The sequence below is a fragment of the Nerophis lumbriciformis genome, linkage group LG10 (assembly GCF_033978685.3).
Source record: "Nerophis lumbriciformis linkage group LG10, RoL_Nlum_v2.1, whole genome shotgun sequence".
Taxonomy (NCBI): domain Eukaryota; kingdom Metazoa; phylum Chordata; class Actinopteri; order Syngnathiformes; family Syngnathidae; genus Nerophis; species Nerophis lumbriciformis.
In genome coordinates this window covers 35,948,192-35,963,191 of record NC_084557.2, presented here as the reverse complement: position 1 = coordinate 35,963,191, position 15,000 = coordinate 35,948,192, and the positions used below count along the sequence as shown (strand labels likewise).

The 15,000-nt window shown below is 38.3% G+C and overlaps 1 protein-coding gene across 1 annotated transcript in view; it reads right to left on the bottom strand.

The window, feature by feature from the left end:
- Nucleotides 1-49: 49 nt before the first annotated feature.
- The window catches only part of LOC133612362 (unconventional myosin-Va-like), a 41,884-nt gene continuing 26,933 nt past the window's right edge, over nt 50-15,000 (bottom strand). Inside the window, exons 32-40 of the mRNA XM_061969708.2 lie at nt 11,229-11,322; nt 11,006-11,143; nt 10,760-10,914; nt 7,349-7,438; nt 7,130-7,280; nt 6,784-7,066; nt 4,550-4,724; nt 4,384-4,464; nt 50-4,307 (exon numbers count right to left, since the gene is read on the bottom strand). Of these exons, the coding sequence (XP_061825692.2) occupies nt 4,155-4,307; nt 4,384-4,464; nt 4,550-4,724; nt 6,784-7,066; nt 7,130-7,280; nt 7,349-7,438; nt 10,760-10,914; nt 11,006-11,143; nt 11,229-11,322 (1,320 nt within the window). The 3' untranslated portion in view covers nt 50-4,154. The remainder of the gene's footprint in view (nt 4,308-4,383; nt 4,465-4,549; nt 4,725-6,783; nt 7,067-7,129; nt 7,281-7,348; nt 7,439-10,759; nt 10,915-11,005; nt 11,144-11,228; nt 11,323-15,000) is intronic.

Here is a 15,000-nt window from a genome sequence, read left to right as displayed (position 1 = left end):
AATGAAAACAAAAACAATCAGCATGTCACTTACTGAAAATTCAGCATTTTTTATAACAACTTGTCAAATATTTCACTTTTCTTCCCTCTTAAATAACGTAGCATAAATAACTTCCAATGAGTACAAAAGGAAAATATGTTTTCATTTAAATTAAATGTTGATGCCTATACCAAACCCTTTCAAAAATATTGTATAAATCCACTTAAACAAAATATTAGAGAAATATGTATTTTGAATTTATCAAGAGGGTCACATGTTCATATAGGAAAGTTAAACAATAGGTACATTATACTTTATGCACCAAAATTAGCAAAATAATTTGCTACAAGGGAGCATACATCTGCTTAAAGTACCAGTGGAGTGGAAAAACAAGTTTACTTTATATACCTAATTGTGTTTCATTGTATACATTAAACCAGGGGTCACCAAAGCGGTGCCCGTGGGCACCAGGTCGCCCGTAAGTACCAGATGAGTCGCCCGCTGGCCTGTTCTAAAAATAGCTCAAATAGCAGCACTTACTAGTGAGCTGCCTCTATTTTTTTAATTTTATTTTTTTACTTGCAAGCTGGTCTCGCTTTGCTCAACATTTTTAATTCTAAGAGAGACAAAACTCAAATAGAATTTGAAAATCCATGAAAATATTTTAAAGACTTGGTCTTCACTTGTTTAAAGAAATTCATTTATTTTTTTACTTTGCTTCTTATAACTTTCAGAAAGACACTTTTAGAGAAAAAATACAACCTTAAAAATTATTTTAAGATTGTTAAACACATATACCTTTTTACCTTTTAAATTCCTTCCTCTTCTTTCCTGACAATTTAAATCAATGTTCAAGTAAATATATATTTTGATTGTAAAGAATAATAAATACATTTTAATTTAATTCTTCATTTTAGCTTCTGTTTTTTGGACAAAGAATATTTGTGAACTATTTCTTCAAACGTATTATGATTAAAATTCAAAAAAAATATTCTGGCAAATCTAGAATATCTGTAGAATCAAATTTAAATCTTATTTCAAAGTCTTTTGAATTTCTTTTAAAATTTTTGTTCTGGAAAATCTAGAAGAAATAATGATTTGTCTTTGTTAGAAAAATAGCGTGGTCCAATTTGTTATATATTCTAACAGTGCAGATTGGATTTTAACCTATTTAAAACATGTCATCAAAATTCTAAAATGAATCTTAATCAGGAAAAATTACTAATGATGTTCCATAAATTCTTTTTAATTTTTTCAAAAAGATTCGAATTAGCTAGTTTTTCTCTTCTTTTTTTCGGTTGAATTTTGAATTTTAAAGAGTCGAAATTGAAGATAAACTATGTTTCAAAATGTTATTTTCATTTTTTTCGTGTTTTCTCCTCTTTCAAACCATCCAATTAAGTGTAAATAACATTAATTATTAATAATAACATAGAGTTAAAGGTAAATTGAGCAAATTGGCTATTTCTGGCAATTTATTTAAGTGTGTATCAAACTGGTAGCCCTTCGCATTAATCAGTACACAAGAAGTAGCTCTTGGTTTCAAAAAGGTTGGTGACCCCTGCATTAAACCATATCCAATTGTATTTACAATCTGCAAAGTATGTGAAAATACCGTCTTAACATCACAAAATGCCACAAATTCAGTCATTTTGAATATTGCGCTGCGAATATCTTCGGCAATTTTCGTAGATTCTACGTCACTGTAGTAACGCTTCTGCACTCTGACCATATTATTAGATCAATCATACTGGAAATACGCAAACATTGAAATATATGTGCGGTCTCTCCTACACAGTCCTTTTCTGAGACAAGAACACATGTGCTTGACTTTTTTATGCATTTTATGCGTAAATAAATAGCTAACAATTGAGTCAACAAATCAAGGGCCCTCTATTGCGCCCAGAAAGCCCTCTAGAAGACATCCAGACACCGCCAACAATATTCTATTAACATGTCGTGACCTGAATATTAGAGGGGAACTGCACTTTTTTTAAAATTTTGCCTATCGTTCACAATCATGATGAGAGACCAGAACACAGTCTTTTTTTGCTCCCGATTTTAAGGATGATAAAAAAACGCTTGGAAAATGCAGCTAATGGGAGTCACAGTTGTAGCCTTCAAAGCCCTTGAAAACAACTTCAAAACACCTCCATCAACGTTTTATATACACACTGCAAGTCTGTATATAATGTAGTTTTGATTGATTGATTGAAACTTTTATTAGTAGATTGCACAGTACAGTACTTATACCGTACAATTGACCACTAAATGGTAACACCCCAATAAGTTTTTCAACTTGTTTAAGTCGGGGTCCACGTTAATCAATTCATGGTAAATAGTAACAGACATGTTCATAACAATATGTGTAATATGTTCAATATTCCGTTTCCATAGCAGCGCATTTCCAACTTCCTGCAACAACTTGTGTTCCTACTTCCGGAATCAAACACGAGTGTGTGTTCTAATCTTGGCAGACTTGGTAACAGACAACGAAAACGACTACTTTTGGACAATTAAGGATTCACAGCCTTACACTTTTGAAGCTAAATATACTGCTGCTTATAGAAGCGAACACGAAGGAAGAGTGAGACGTTGGAGCAGACGGAAGCCGGAAGAGTGAGGTGAAAACGATTTTGACGCTATAAATATGGAACTTGGAGACAAGCTATTTCGACATAAATGGATTGCTTACCCAAAATCAACAGGCAACGTCCCCGGCCAGCTGGACCAGACAAACAACTGTCCATCGAGTGAGTCACTTTAATATCGATCATGATACACGCAGCTCGCCATGTGTGTTATTACAACACAGCTGTCTGGCAAACTCAGTTGTGTACAAACAAAACATGAAATGTGAGCTAATAATTTACATATATTGTAATATGATTGTTCATGTTTTTCAGTCAGTACAAATTTGTGTCGTGACAGTGTTGTGCATTACTAAATCAAACGTGTTTCCTGTTGTTGTAGAAGCTAGCTTATTTCTTGCCGTAGTTAGCTTTTACGGCTAATACCGTAGTATGCAGATGTGTTACAACACTAGAAAAAGAGTTCCTCCATGTTTGTTCCTATAAATAATATTGTCGCTACAGCTTGATTATTATACGGGTGAAGTATTGACGTTTTTTAAATGCATTTTAACAGTGATTTAGAGGTAGAATTAATTGCTCCCATTAGCTGCTTTGCTAGCCACCTAGAACGAGCCGATTTTTATAATTAGAAAGCAAAAAAAAAAAAAAAAACATTTTTTTTTGATTGTGAACGATAGGTAAAATTCCAAAAAAGGTGCAGTTCCCCTCTAACCAAATATGAGTGATATTGGAATTGTAAGCGCCAACGCAAACTGACTATTTTAGATTTTGATAGCAGTGAGCTAATGCTAGCTTACGCTGCTATCTACTGTTGAAACACAGAGCCGGTGGCTGCTTCTGCTTCATCTCAAACTTGCTCAAAGTAAATTGTAGATTTTAATTCATGCATCTCTCACCTGGTAGTAGACAAATGTGGCCTCGGGCCGAGAGGCTGGTCGACTTTGACATCCTCGAGATGGCGAAAAAGACTCAAGTTGCGCAACCTTTTTTTTAACCCTTTGTGAGGATTGTGATTGATTCTTCATCTAAACAGGATTATGTGATCATAAATTGTACAGTAAGTGTTTTTTATTATGGTTAGTTTGTATGTTTAGCACCTAGCAATGCTGCTGATGCTAGTGTTTCAATAAAGCTACATCCGTTTAACACTCGGCTTCTAAAACTTATTACTCGTCCTCTTTGTGTTCGGTCTCGAAAATATAAGGTTCTGGATCATAATTTTACCAAAGTAATCGTCGTTGGCTCTCACAAAGTCTGATTGATTAGCATTGTTGTTGAGGGGGATGGGATCTGTAGTTCCTACTTCCACATCACAGATCACGTGACTGGCTTGCTCATTAACTCTCAAATTGGCTCGGGAATCTCTGAGATTTATACTATTTTGATCATACCTATTTATTCGCAAACTTTGGAAGTCTTTTGGTGTCATAAATCCGATATATATATGACAATAACTTTAATATAGAGGCAACATGTTTTTCAACTCTATTGGTACTTTAAATCCACTTTCATAGGGCACGTATATACACAGTTACGCATAAACTAGTACAAATGACCAACAGGAAAATGCACTGTTTAGCTTTAGATGCGGTGAAGGAAGCCCAGGTTAAGGCTAGTGGGGATTTGGATGGTCTCAAGCGCCACGGAGGACGGTGAGAAAGAAAGCGTTACAGAAAATATCTTCTTAGCGTCCATCATCAATGTGGAGGAATTCTCTCTGTCTTTCAAAATGTCCTAAAAGGTCCAGAATAAAACAAGTTACTAATCATATGAGTGTAAAAGTGCACGTGATTGCATCATAACAACTCACTTTAATGGTCGTAATGAATGTGGTTGTCACGCGCTCTTCAAACTCAATCACAGGCGTGTAAAGGGTCAACACTTTAACGATCTGCAACGGAGAACAAGCGGTGATCAAAACAAACTGGCAGTGTATTTGGATAAAACACACAGTAGGGAATAATGCGTGATTTAACCTGTGCAGTGGTGAGGCCTGCGCACATGTTGCAAATAGCCTGAGCGTCAGCCTCGGTCTTCTTCTTGACCTGCAGAAGCTGTGCGGCCTGTACAAGAGGCTCCAACGACTCCTTGGCACCGCAGTTGGACATATCCCGCTCTGACAGCCACTCCTCCAACTGCCACACATTGTACCTGAGCGCAGACGCAGTGGGAAACTAGTCAGGCTGTGTTATACGTATGTTAAATTACATGCAGTATACTAATAATACCGCATTACGTTTTATAGGCAAGTAAGCATATTTGCGAAGACAGAGCAATATAAGAAAATATGCCTTGAGAGATAATAAAGATAACATACAATAAAGAATAATATAATACTAATTCACCACAATAGTTCCTATGTAGTCTATTTACAGTATAACAATGTAAGTAAGTACCACTGATAGTCACACACACACTAGGTGTGGTGAAATTATCCTCTGCATTTGATCCATCCCCTTGTTCCACCCCCTGGGAGGTGAGGGGAGCAGTGAGCAGCAGAGGTGGCCGCGCTCGGGAATCATTTTGGTGATTTAACACCCAGTTCCAACCCTTGATGCTGAATGCCAAGCAGGGAGGTAATGGGTCCCATTTTTATAGTCTTTGGTATGACTCGGCCGGGGTTTGAACTCACGACCTACCGATCTCAGGGCGGACACTCTAACCACAAGGTGAACCCTGTTTAATGTATTCTCTTCTATAGTATACCCATTCTATTGTTTTCTTATTATTTTCTTTTGCTTTTGTATAGTTATTGTTTATCATATTTTTTTTGTCTTTTCTAGTGCTTTTGAGAATGTGCTTTCTGTCTTTTCTTCTTGTATTTGCGCTACTGCGACCAAGAAAGTTCCCTTTATCATTGAAGTTTGTCTAAATCCAACAATAAACAGTAATCCCTCCTTTATAGCTGTTAAGTGGTTCCGGACATCACCGCGATAAATTACTTTCCGCAAAGTAAAAATCATTAACTATAAATCCCTTATTTTCATATCTTAAGCATAAAAAAACTGTTTACGACCTAAATACTTTTTTTAACATTATGAGAGACCTCTAAACATGATTTAACAGCCTTTACTCACCTTTACGCTCGTTTAATCCAATATAATAATGCTTCCTGTGGCTGCGCCAATCAGTGGCCACAATACTGAACACCGTACTTTGATTAGTTTGGTCTTATCCAGTGGCCAATGCTACTGTAGTATTTATATTTTTAGTTCATTTTGCCATTTTTATGCTTGAAAATGCTAAATTTAGGGAAAAAATCTCATGGAATATGCTTTAAAAAAATGTGATGTGGTGAAGCCACAATATTTAAAGAGCAATGTGACGAAAGACAACTATATATACACTAATAAACAGATAATATATAACAATATAATAAACATGTTATATTCATGTACTATGACAGGTATTATTTTGACTATACAGTAAATGTATTATTGTGGTTGGAGAAGTATTTTGCATCACACTTACTGTAGATATGTTTTCTAATACAGTATATTGTATTTGTCATTTTTTTAAGTGGTGAGAAATTAAATTTGAAAAAAGACATGCATTTCTAACTAAATCCATTTTTATATCTAATCTCTTGCGCAATTCAATAAGTTGATCGAAATATCCTTGCCACATCGCGCTTCAAATATTGTGGCCTCACAACATCACAGATTTATTTTGTATATATTTTTAAAACATATTCTTTAACTTTGTGATCCTAAATTAAGCATTTTCAAGCATAACATGGATCAATAAACTAAAAATATCATTATTATAGGCGTATTGGCCACTAGAGACCAAACCAATCAGATCACGCTGTTGAGTATCATGGCCACTGATTGGCTCAGCCTTAGGAGCATTACTATATTGAATTAAAAGCGTAAAGGAGACTAAAGGATGTTATTTTATTTTTAGAGGGCTAAAAAAAGTATTTAAAAGGTCGTAAACATGCTTTTTATGCTGTATAAAAATAATTGATTTATAATTGATTCCTACTTTGGGGAAATAAATGTATCCCAATTGAGTCTGTAACCAAGTCACAGCAATAAACGAGGGACGACTATATTAGAAACAGGTCTCAGTGTTATGTTACAATCACAACAAACAGATTGTTAAATTTAAAAATGTGCAAACCTGTTGTTCTCACCAAATTTGTGTGTTTACAATGAGTATACAACGGATTCTTCTATGTCTATAGATAACAAGAGTACGCCAATACCTGATCTGCAGGCCTTTACTCCAGGAGCACATATCCTTTCTTAGCAGCAGGTGATTCAGGGTGACAGCACATATGACATAAAACTGTTGCCGGACCACTTGTTTAATAAGGTCAGAGTCCATCCCATGCTGACACATGGTGATGTGCCAGTGTCCAAGTTGTTGCAGGAGGACTTCCACTGTAACAGCCTCTTCCTCTGGGGAACTTGAGCTCCTCTTCCTCATACCTGTTGGTTTGGACCCTAGAACGCCATGGATGGATTCTTGCTCCAGCATGCTTGACACTGCACATGACAAAACACAGTCAGACCACTTAACATGGATGCATGTAGGATGATTCATGTCACCTATGAGGGGTTGCAAGATGTCTTCCATGCTTTTGATGAGCTGACAGTAAATTTGGACAGCTAGGTCGCCCAACACGTTCTGGTACTCAGTCAGTTCAAAGTTGGTCAGGCAATGCTGGTTCTGCTTTGAAGTGTTGTGGGTCTTGAATGTCTGCGCAGATATTTTGCATGGTCAATGTGTTGGTTGAACATAACTTTTTCCAGCGCACTAATGCTCACCTCATCTCCACTATATTGCCTCAGGCAATGAAGTAGTCGACACGTGTTGGCCAACCAGAAAGACGACACTCCAAAATCCTTTCCTCTCCTCTATAGAAAAAAAAATGCACAACATTTACTAATGTCAATTGCAGTAAACACACTTTGTGCTTCAATGCACCTTTATACTCAGTGCCAAAAAACATTAGGCACACATGTATCATCTAACAATGAGATCAATTTAATTAGAGATACTAAATTAACACTATGTCTGTTATTGTACTACACTGGTATAGAACTACCTGACCTGCATGATTTATTATATTAGGTAAGGGTGCATTTCTACACACTTTCAAACCACAATAATGAACATATTGTTTGCAAAACGGAACATTATTATCTTTATAAAAGCATACTTTTGTGATACAGAGAGAGTTAAGTTGAGCAGTGCTAGCCAATGAGCTAAAAACACCCTGAGCTTTCAAGTCATCATCTAGCACAGCTCTTCAGGCAGATCTATTCAACTGGCGGCCCGGGGGGCAAATCCACCCCAATGACAGCATACCTGAACCCGAGTTGAGTTCAAAACCTGGGAGACAAACATTTTTGCAGCAAATTCCTAAACAAACTTAAGTGCTCCTGTTGTAAAGAGCAACTTGGATCAATTTTGCCTCAGCTTTGGTGTTGTTCACTTGGACACCAGGAATCTTTTAGCCTTGTTGGCCGAGTGGGTGAGAAACTTTCTTCATTGCTGTATCTGGTGACCTGGTGCAATGTTTGGGAACGGTATTCCTGTGGTGCACCCCCTATTTTCTCTCTCTTCATTCTTGATTGAGTCCTCTCAATATACATCGAAGACCACATTAATTCTCTGGCTTCTGGCTACTTCATGTAGGATTTGAGTCATGGCTGAGTCTGCAAGTTGAGAGAAGGTCTGGTCTTTCTTTACCCTTCATCTTCTGAATCAGGCTCATCCCATCAATGATTGTAGCAGATGGCTCGAGGATGGTCTCTGCTAGTAAGACCTGCTTCTCCAGCTCCCTGGCCATAACAGTTTTGGTTCTCATTGGTCTTCTGACCTTTAATGTACTTGCTGGCTATGTCATAGGATATACAATTCTCCTCAAGAACCCTTGAGCTGGTTGGTGTAGCTCGTGCTGCTTTGCTTAACTCCCTTCAGCTTGCACCTTTGAGTCCTGCGCATCCAATAGTTTTCTTTATGGTGAAGACACTCCTGCATTTTCTCTGATACACAAGGGGTCACTCCCCTTCTGGTATTCTTCTGGCTAGGTCCATGAGGCCTACGTGATTTCTGATCTCCGCTGCCTTGATCAATGGCCTCCAGGTGTCCAGATCACTGGGTGACACTCGCTTGGAGGTGTCATTAGTACAGCTGATAGCAGAATCTTCAAGATTTTTGACCAGATTCTCGCTGGTTTGAGCAGCCATGTCTCATGCAGTGATTTCAGTAGGTACAGGCAATTATCTGCAAAATTATTGGGCAACCATACGAATAAGTCAGATAATGATTTTTTTTTGCAGATTATTAGGGTTTATTATAGTTTGCAAACATGAACTTAATTCCTTTAATAATATGTTTGTCTGTTCGCCTCCTGAAACAATTAAAAAAAATTGATTTTTGTTAATGTCATCTTTAGTCGCGACATCTTGGCCTTCTGAACCTTGGATGTTAAAATGTTACCTATAAAATGTGATTCACAAAAGACCTCTACTACTTCCTGCTAACAGCAGTATTAAAGACGATTTTCCTCGGCGCTCGCTCATGCACCCACAGGAATTAGCGCCAACTATTGGTGCAAACAAATACTATCTGCAGGGCCTATCTGCAACTGCAAAGGTGATCTAAATCATCAGTAGTGGCACACAAATTACAAAACTTGCAACATTGGAGAATGACAATTATTCGTTTATAAGGCATTTTTATGGTCAAAACAGTGAATGCATGATAAATATTAAGCTACTCTTCTGCAAAGGTTATCCTATTAATTAATAATCTGGACATATAAAGGAATAATGAAATAGTAACAAGAATTTTCCCACTTAAATGATGGTCTGGCTCATGGACTAAATGTAAACACATTGGCAAATCCTTTCATTGACATTTTAATCTTGCTATCAAAGACACTGAGGTCATAACTTGTGATTCACTTAACTGAGGAGTTTCCCAAGGCGCCTTTTTAAGTCCTCTCCATTTTGGAAGGTACACTTTTTTTTGTAATGTGATTTATGTAATTAAGAGTGTTTACTTTAGATGCAGTCAGCAGTCATTTGCTCAAATTCTTAAGTTATACTAGTAGTGTTCATCAAGGTTCCATTTTAGGTCCTCTCTTTTTCACTATTTGGGCCATTCAACTGGGGGCCTACGAGTTTAATTAAAAAAACTTGTGAGAGACTCACATTTTTGCAGCAGAATCTTAAAAAACACAAGAGTGCTGTCATAGAGTTGCTATTTGAGTAGCTTTTTTGCAGAAGGCCTTTAAAAACAGCAGAGCGCTCATGTAACTACGACAAAATAAATTAACCAAAATTAAATGTCTACTGTGGAGGATGTTGGTTCCCCAGACTATACAAAATAAGACTAATAGTTAAGGGAGAAGTCCGACACCCCGGGTCCTAAGACTTCTGGTGGATGTCCCTGTCTTAGGGCATAGGTACGTAAGTGAGGTTTATGTAACCCCGGTAATCTTATGTAACTTTGTATCATTATATATTATTGTATCATTGTCTTTCATATTACAAACTATAGCTAGACTTCGTACCGGTATATTTTAGAGAGCCATTTGTCGCAAGACTTCAAGCTGGTATCTCGGCCATTACTTCTGGGTTGGTGCTGTATATTGCCGCCTGTTATGCACAAAAACACAGCTACTTTTGTGAACAAGACGTCTGCATATGTTCGCTGTATATGGAACAAGGGAACTGGCCAGGTTTAAAGACTACATTGAGAGACGACATTGAAAGACACGTTGCAGTCCTGGATTAAACACCTGGAGGGTGAGCTGTAAGGCCATCATGTTGAAGCCTGAAAGTGGTCACCTACTGGTGTGGAAGGAGCTCTCTTTCTCTTTTTATTTTTGGAGCTCATAAGAACACTGACCATTCGGACCATGGACTAAAATAGTGTTGTTCCAAGCATGGGGACTGAATTAGATGTGCACAGCGTAATCACTGTATTGTATTTTGTACATATTTGGGTTTTTGTCTGCAAACCCGTGTTGAGTGTCATTAGCACAACATTTCTTCCAAGCCTAATCTCGATTTTTGATACTGGTACACTACATCTCTCTACTTAATCATATATGCAACATATAACTATCTGCTAAATGTTACACAAAGTATTATCGCACAGTCACACTAAGTGTATCTAATAAAGTGGCCAGTGGATGTAAAACTAAAAGATAAATACTGCACCTTAATGACTCCTTTAATGCTGCAGAGGACAGAATTCAGCAGCGTGCTGACCCTCTGATCATCATTGACATGGTCAGCATATCGCAGACACATAAAGATGACATAAGCAGGAAGTCCTGGGAGGAAGCTTAAGGCAACACCACGGGCCTTCATATCTGAGATGAGAAGACAGCATTTTTTACATTCATGCATTTCTCAAAATAAATGGAATGAATCAGTCCTTTGAGCAAGACAGGTTTGTCATACCTAAAATCAGATTTTTCACCAGCCGGTTCTCGTCACCCTCTTTGTACTCTAACATTCCCTGGTACTCCTTCTCTTTGCGTGGAATGCTCACAGCTTTGGCAGGAGTGTTTGTCATTAAGTGTGTGTTCTTTTGATTAGCTGGACACAACAGCATGAGAATTCACAAGTCATGTATAATAACTGTCCACAGAGGCAATACACATTTACAATGCAACAGGTTTACCTTCAAACTGTTCTACTTTGTTCATGTAGAGCTGCAGTTCTTTTTTCAAATTGCTTATAGTTTTGTCTTGTTTGTCCTGTTGCACCATGAGTTCCTGAAAATATGCAGAAATACAGTATTAGAAACAGCGCAAAGTCCATTTTCACACACACCCAAGAAAACAGTATACATAACAACAAAATTAGGTGAAAAAAAATATTTAACATTGACATTTTAAATCCTAAGATTTCTTCCACACACTACTGGCTTACATTGCAGGGACTGTATTAAACATTCCTCTTTAACAAAAGGTGAAACAAAAGGGTTCATTCTGGACAAGTCTCCACCTCATCGCAAGGCCAACACAGATAGACAGACAACATTCAGACTCACATTCACACTAGAGCCAATTTAGTGTTGCCAATCAGCTTATCCCCAGGTGCATGTCCTTGAAGGTGGGAGGAAACCAGTGTACCCGGAAGGAACCCACGCAGTCACAGGGAGAAAATGCAAAGGCCACACAGAATAACCGAACCCAGGACCTTCTTATTGTGAGGCACCAGCACTAACCCCTGTATCACCGTGCTGCCCATACATACATACATACATACATACATATATACTTATATGTATATATACTCATATGTATATATATATATACTGATATGTGTGTATATATATATATATACACACACACACACACACAGGTAAAAGCCAGTAAATTAGAATATTTTGAAAAACTTGATTTATTTCAGTAATTGCATTCAAAAGGTGTAACTTGTACATTATATTTATTCATTGCACACAGACTGATGCATTCAAATGTTTATTTCATTTAATTTTGATGATTTGAAGTGGCAACAAATGAAAATCCAAAATTCCGTGTGTCACAAAATTAGAATATTACTTAAGGCTAATACAAAAAAGGGATTTTTAGAAATGTTGGCCAACTGAAAAGTATGAAAATGAAAAATATGAGCATGTACAATACTCAATACTTGGTTGGAGCTCCTTTTGCCTCAATTACTGCGTTAATGCGGCGTGGCATGGAGTCGATGAGTTTCTGGCACTGCTCAGGTGTTATGAGAGCCCAGGTTGCTCTGATAGTGGCCTTCAACTCTTCTGCGTTTTTGGGTCTGGCATTCTGCATCTTCCTTTTCACAATACCCCACAGATTTTCTATGGGGCTAAGGTCAGGGGAGTTGGCGGGCCAATTTAGAATAGAAATACCATGGTCCGTAAACCAGGCACGGGTAGATTTTGCGCTGTGTGCAGGCGCCAAGTCCTGTTGGAACTTGAAATCTCCATCTCCATAGAGCAGGTCAGCAGCAGGAAGCATGAAGTGCTCTAAAACTTGCTGGTAGACGGCTGCGTTGACCCTGGATCTCAGGAAACAGAGTGGACCGACACCAGCAGATGACATGGCACCCCAAACCATCACTGATGGTGGAAACTTTACACTAGACTTCAGGCAACGTGGATCCTGTGCCTCTCCTGTCTTCCTCCAGACTCTGGGACCTCGATTTCCAAAGGAAATGCAAAATTTGCATTGGTTGGGTGATGGTTTGGGGTGCCATGTCATCTGCTGGTGTCGGTCCACTCTGTTTCCTGAGATCCAGGGTCAACGCAGCCGTCTACCAGCAAGTTTTAGAGCACTTCATGCTTCCTGCTGCTGACCTGCTCTATGGAGATGGAGATTTCAAGTTCCAACAGGACTTGGCGCCTGCACACAGCGCAAAATCTACTCGTGCCTGGTTTACGTCCATCCATCCATCCATTTTCTACCGCTTATTCCCTTTGGGGTCGCGGGGGGCGCTGGAGCCTATCTCAGCTACAATCGGGCGGAAGGCGGGGTACACCCTGGACAAGTCGCCACCTCATCGCAGGGCCAACACAGATAGACAGACAACATTCACACTCACATCCACACACTAGGGCCAATTTTAGTGTTGCCAATCAACTTATCCCCAGGTGCATGTCTTTGGAAGTGGGAGGAAGCCGGAGTACCCGGAGGGAACCCACGCAGTCACGGGGAGGACATGCAAACTCCACACAGAAAGATCCCGAGCCCGGGATTGAACCCAAGACTACTCAGGACCTTCGTATTGTGAGGCAGATGCACTAACCCCTCTGCCACCGTGAAGCCTGGTTTACGGTTTACGGACCATGGTATTTCTGTTCTAAATTGGCCCGCCAACTCCCCTGACCTTAGCCCCATAGAAAATCTGTGGGGTATTGTGAAAAGGAAGATGCAGAATGCCAGACCCAAAAACGCAGAAGAGTTGAAGGCCACTATCAGAGCAACCTGGGCTCTCATAACACCTGAGCAGTGCCAGAAACTCATCGACTCCATGCCACGCCGCATTAACACAGTAATTGAGGCAAAAGGAGCTCCAACCAAGTATTGAGTATTGTACATGCTCATATTTTTCATTTTCATACTTTTCAGTTGGCCAACATTTCTAAAAATCCTTTTTTTGTATTAGCCTTAAGTAATATTCTAATTTTGTGACACACGGAATTTTGGATTTTCATTTGTTGCCACTTCAAATCATCAAAATTAAATGAAATAAACATTTGAATGCATCAGTCTGTGTGCAATGAATAAATATAATGTACAAGTTACACCTTTTGAATGCAATTACTGAAATAAATCAAGTTTTTCAAAATATTCTAATTTACTGGCTTTTACCTGTATATATATATATATACATACATATACTTACATATATGTACTTACATATATATTTATATATAGATACTTACATACATATATATATATATATATTTATATATAGATACTTACATATATATATGTATATATACATATACTCACATATATGTACTTACATATATATTTATTTATAGATACTTACATACATATATGTATATATTTATATATAGATACTTATATACATATATATATATTAATATATAGATACTTACATATATATGTATGTATATGGATACTTACATACATATATATTTACATAGATACATATATATATATATTTATATATAGATACTTACATACACACATATATATATGTATATTATATTTATTTATATATAGATACTTACATACACACACACACACACACACACACACACACACATATATATATATATATATATATATATATATATATATATATATATATATATATATATAAAATAATACTATCCAGCCCCGCCTTCTCCAGGACAAGCTGGACAGAATGCGAGTGAACCCCTGCCTGGTTGCCTGGATTTCAGACTACCTCACCGATAGGCCACAGTACGTCAGACTGAAGGACATCTCATCTGACACTGTGATCAGCAGCACCGGAGCACCGCAGGGAACGGTGCTGGCCCCTCTTCTCTTCACCCTGTACACCGTTGACTTCTGCTACAACTCAGAGCTGTGTCACATCCAGAAGTACGCGGATGGCACAGCCATCGTCGGGTGCATCAGGGACGGCAGAGAGGAGGAGTTTCGGAGGCTGGTGAGGGACTTTGTTGTCTGGTGCCACAGGAACCTCTTGCAGCTCAATCCGTCAAAGACCAAGGAGCTGGTCATTGACTTTGGGAGGTCGAGTCCAAGGTCACAACCTATTGTGATCGAGGGAGTCGAGGTACAGACCGTGGACTCATTCAAGTACCTCGGGGTGTGGGTGGACAATAAGCTGGACTGGACTGTTAACACGGACCACTTGTACAGGAAAGGACAGAGCAGGCTGTACTTCCTGAGGAGGCTGCACTCCTTCAACATCTGTAAAAAACTATTGTGGATGTACTATCAGTCTGTGGTTGC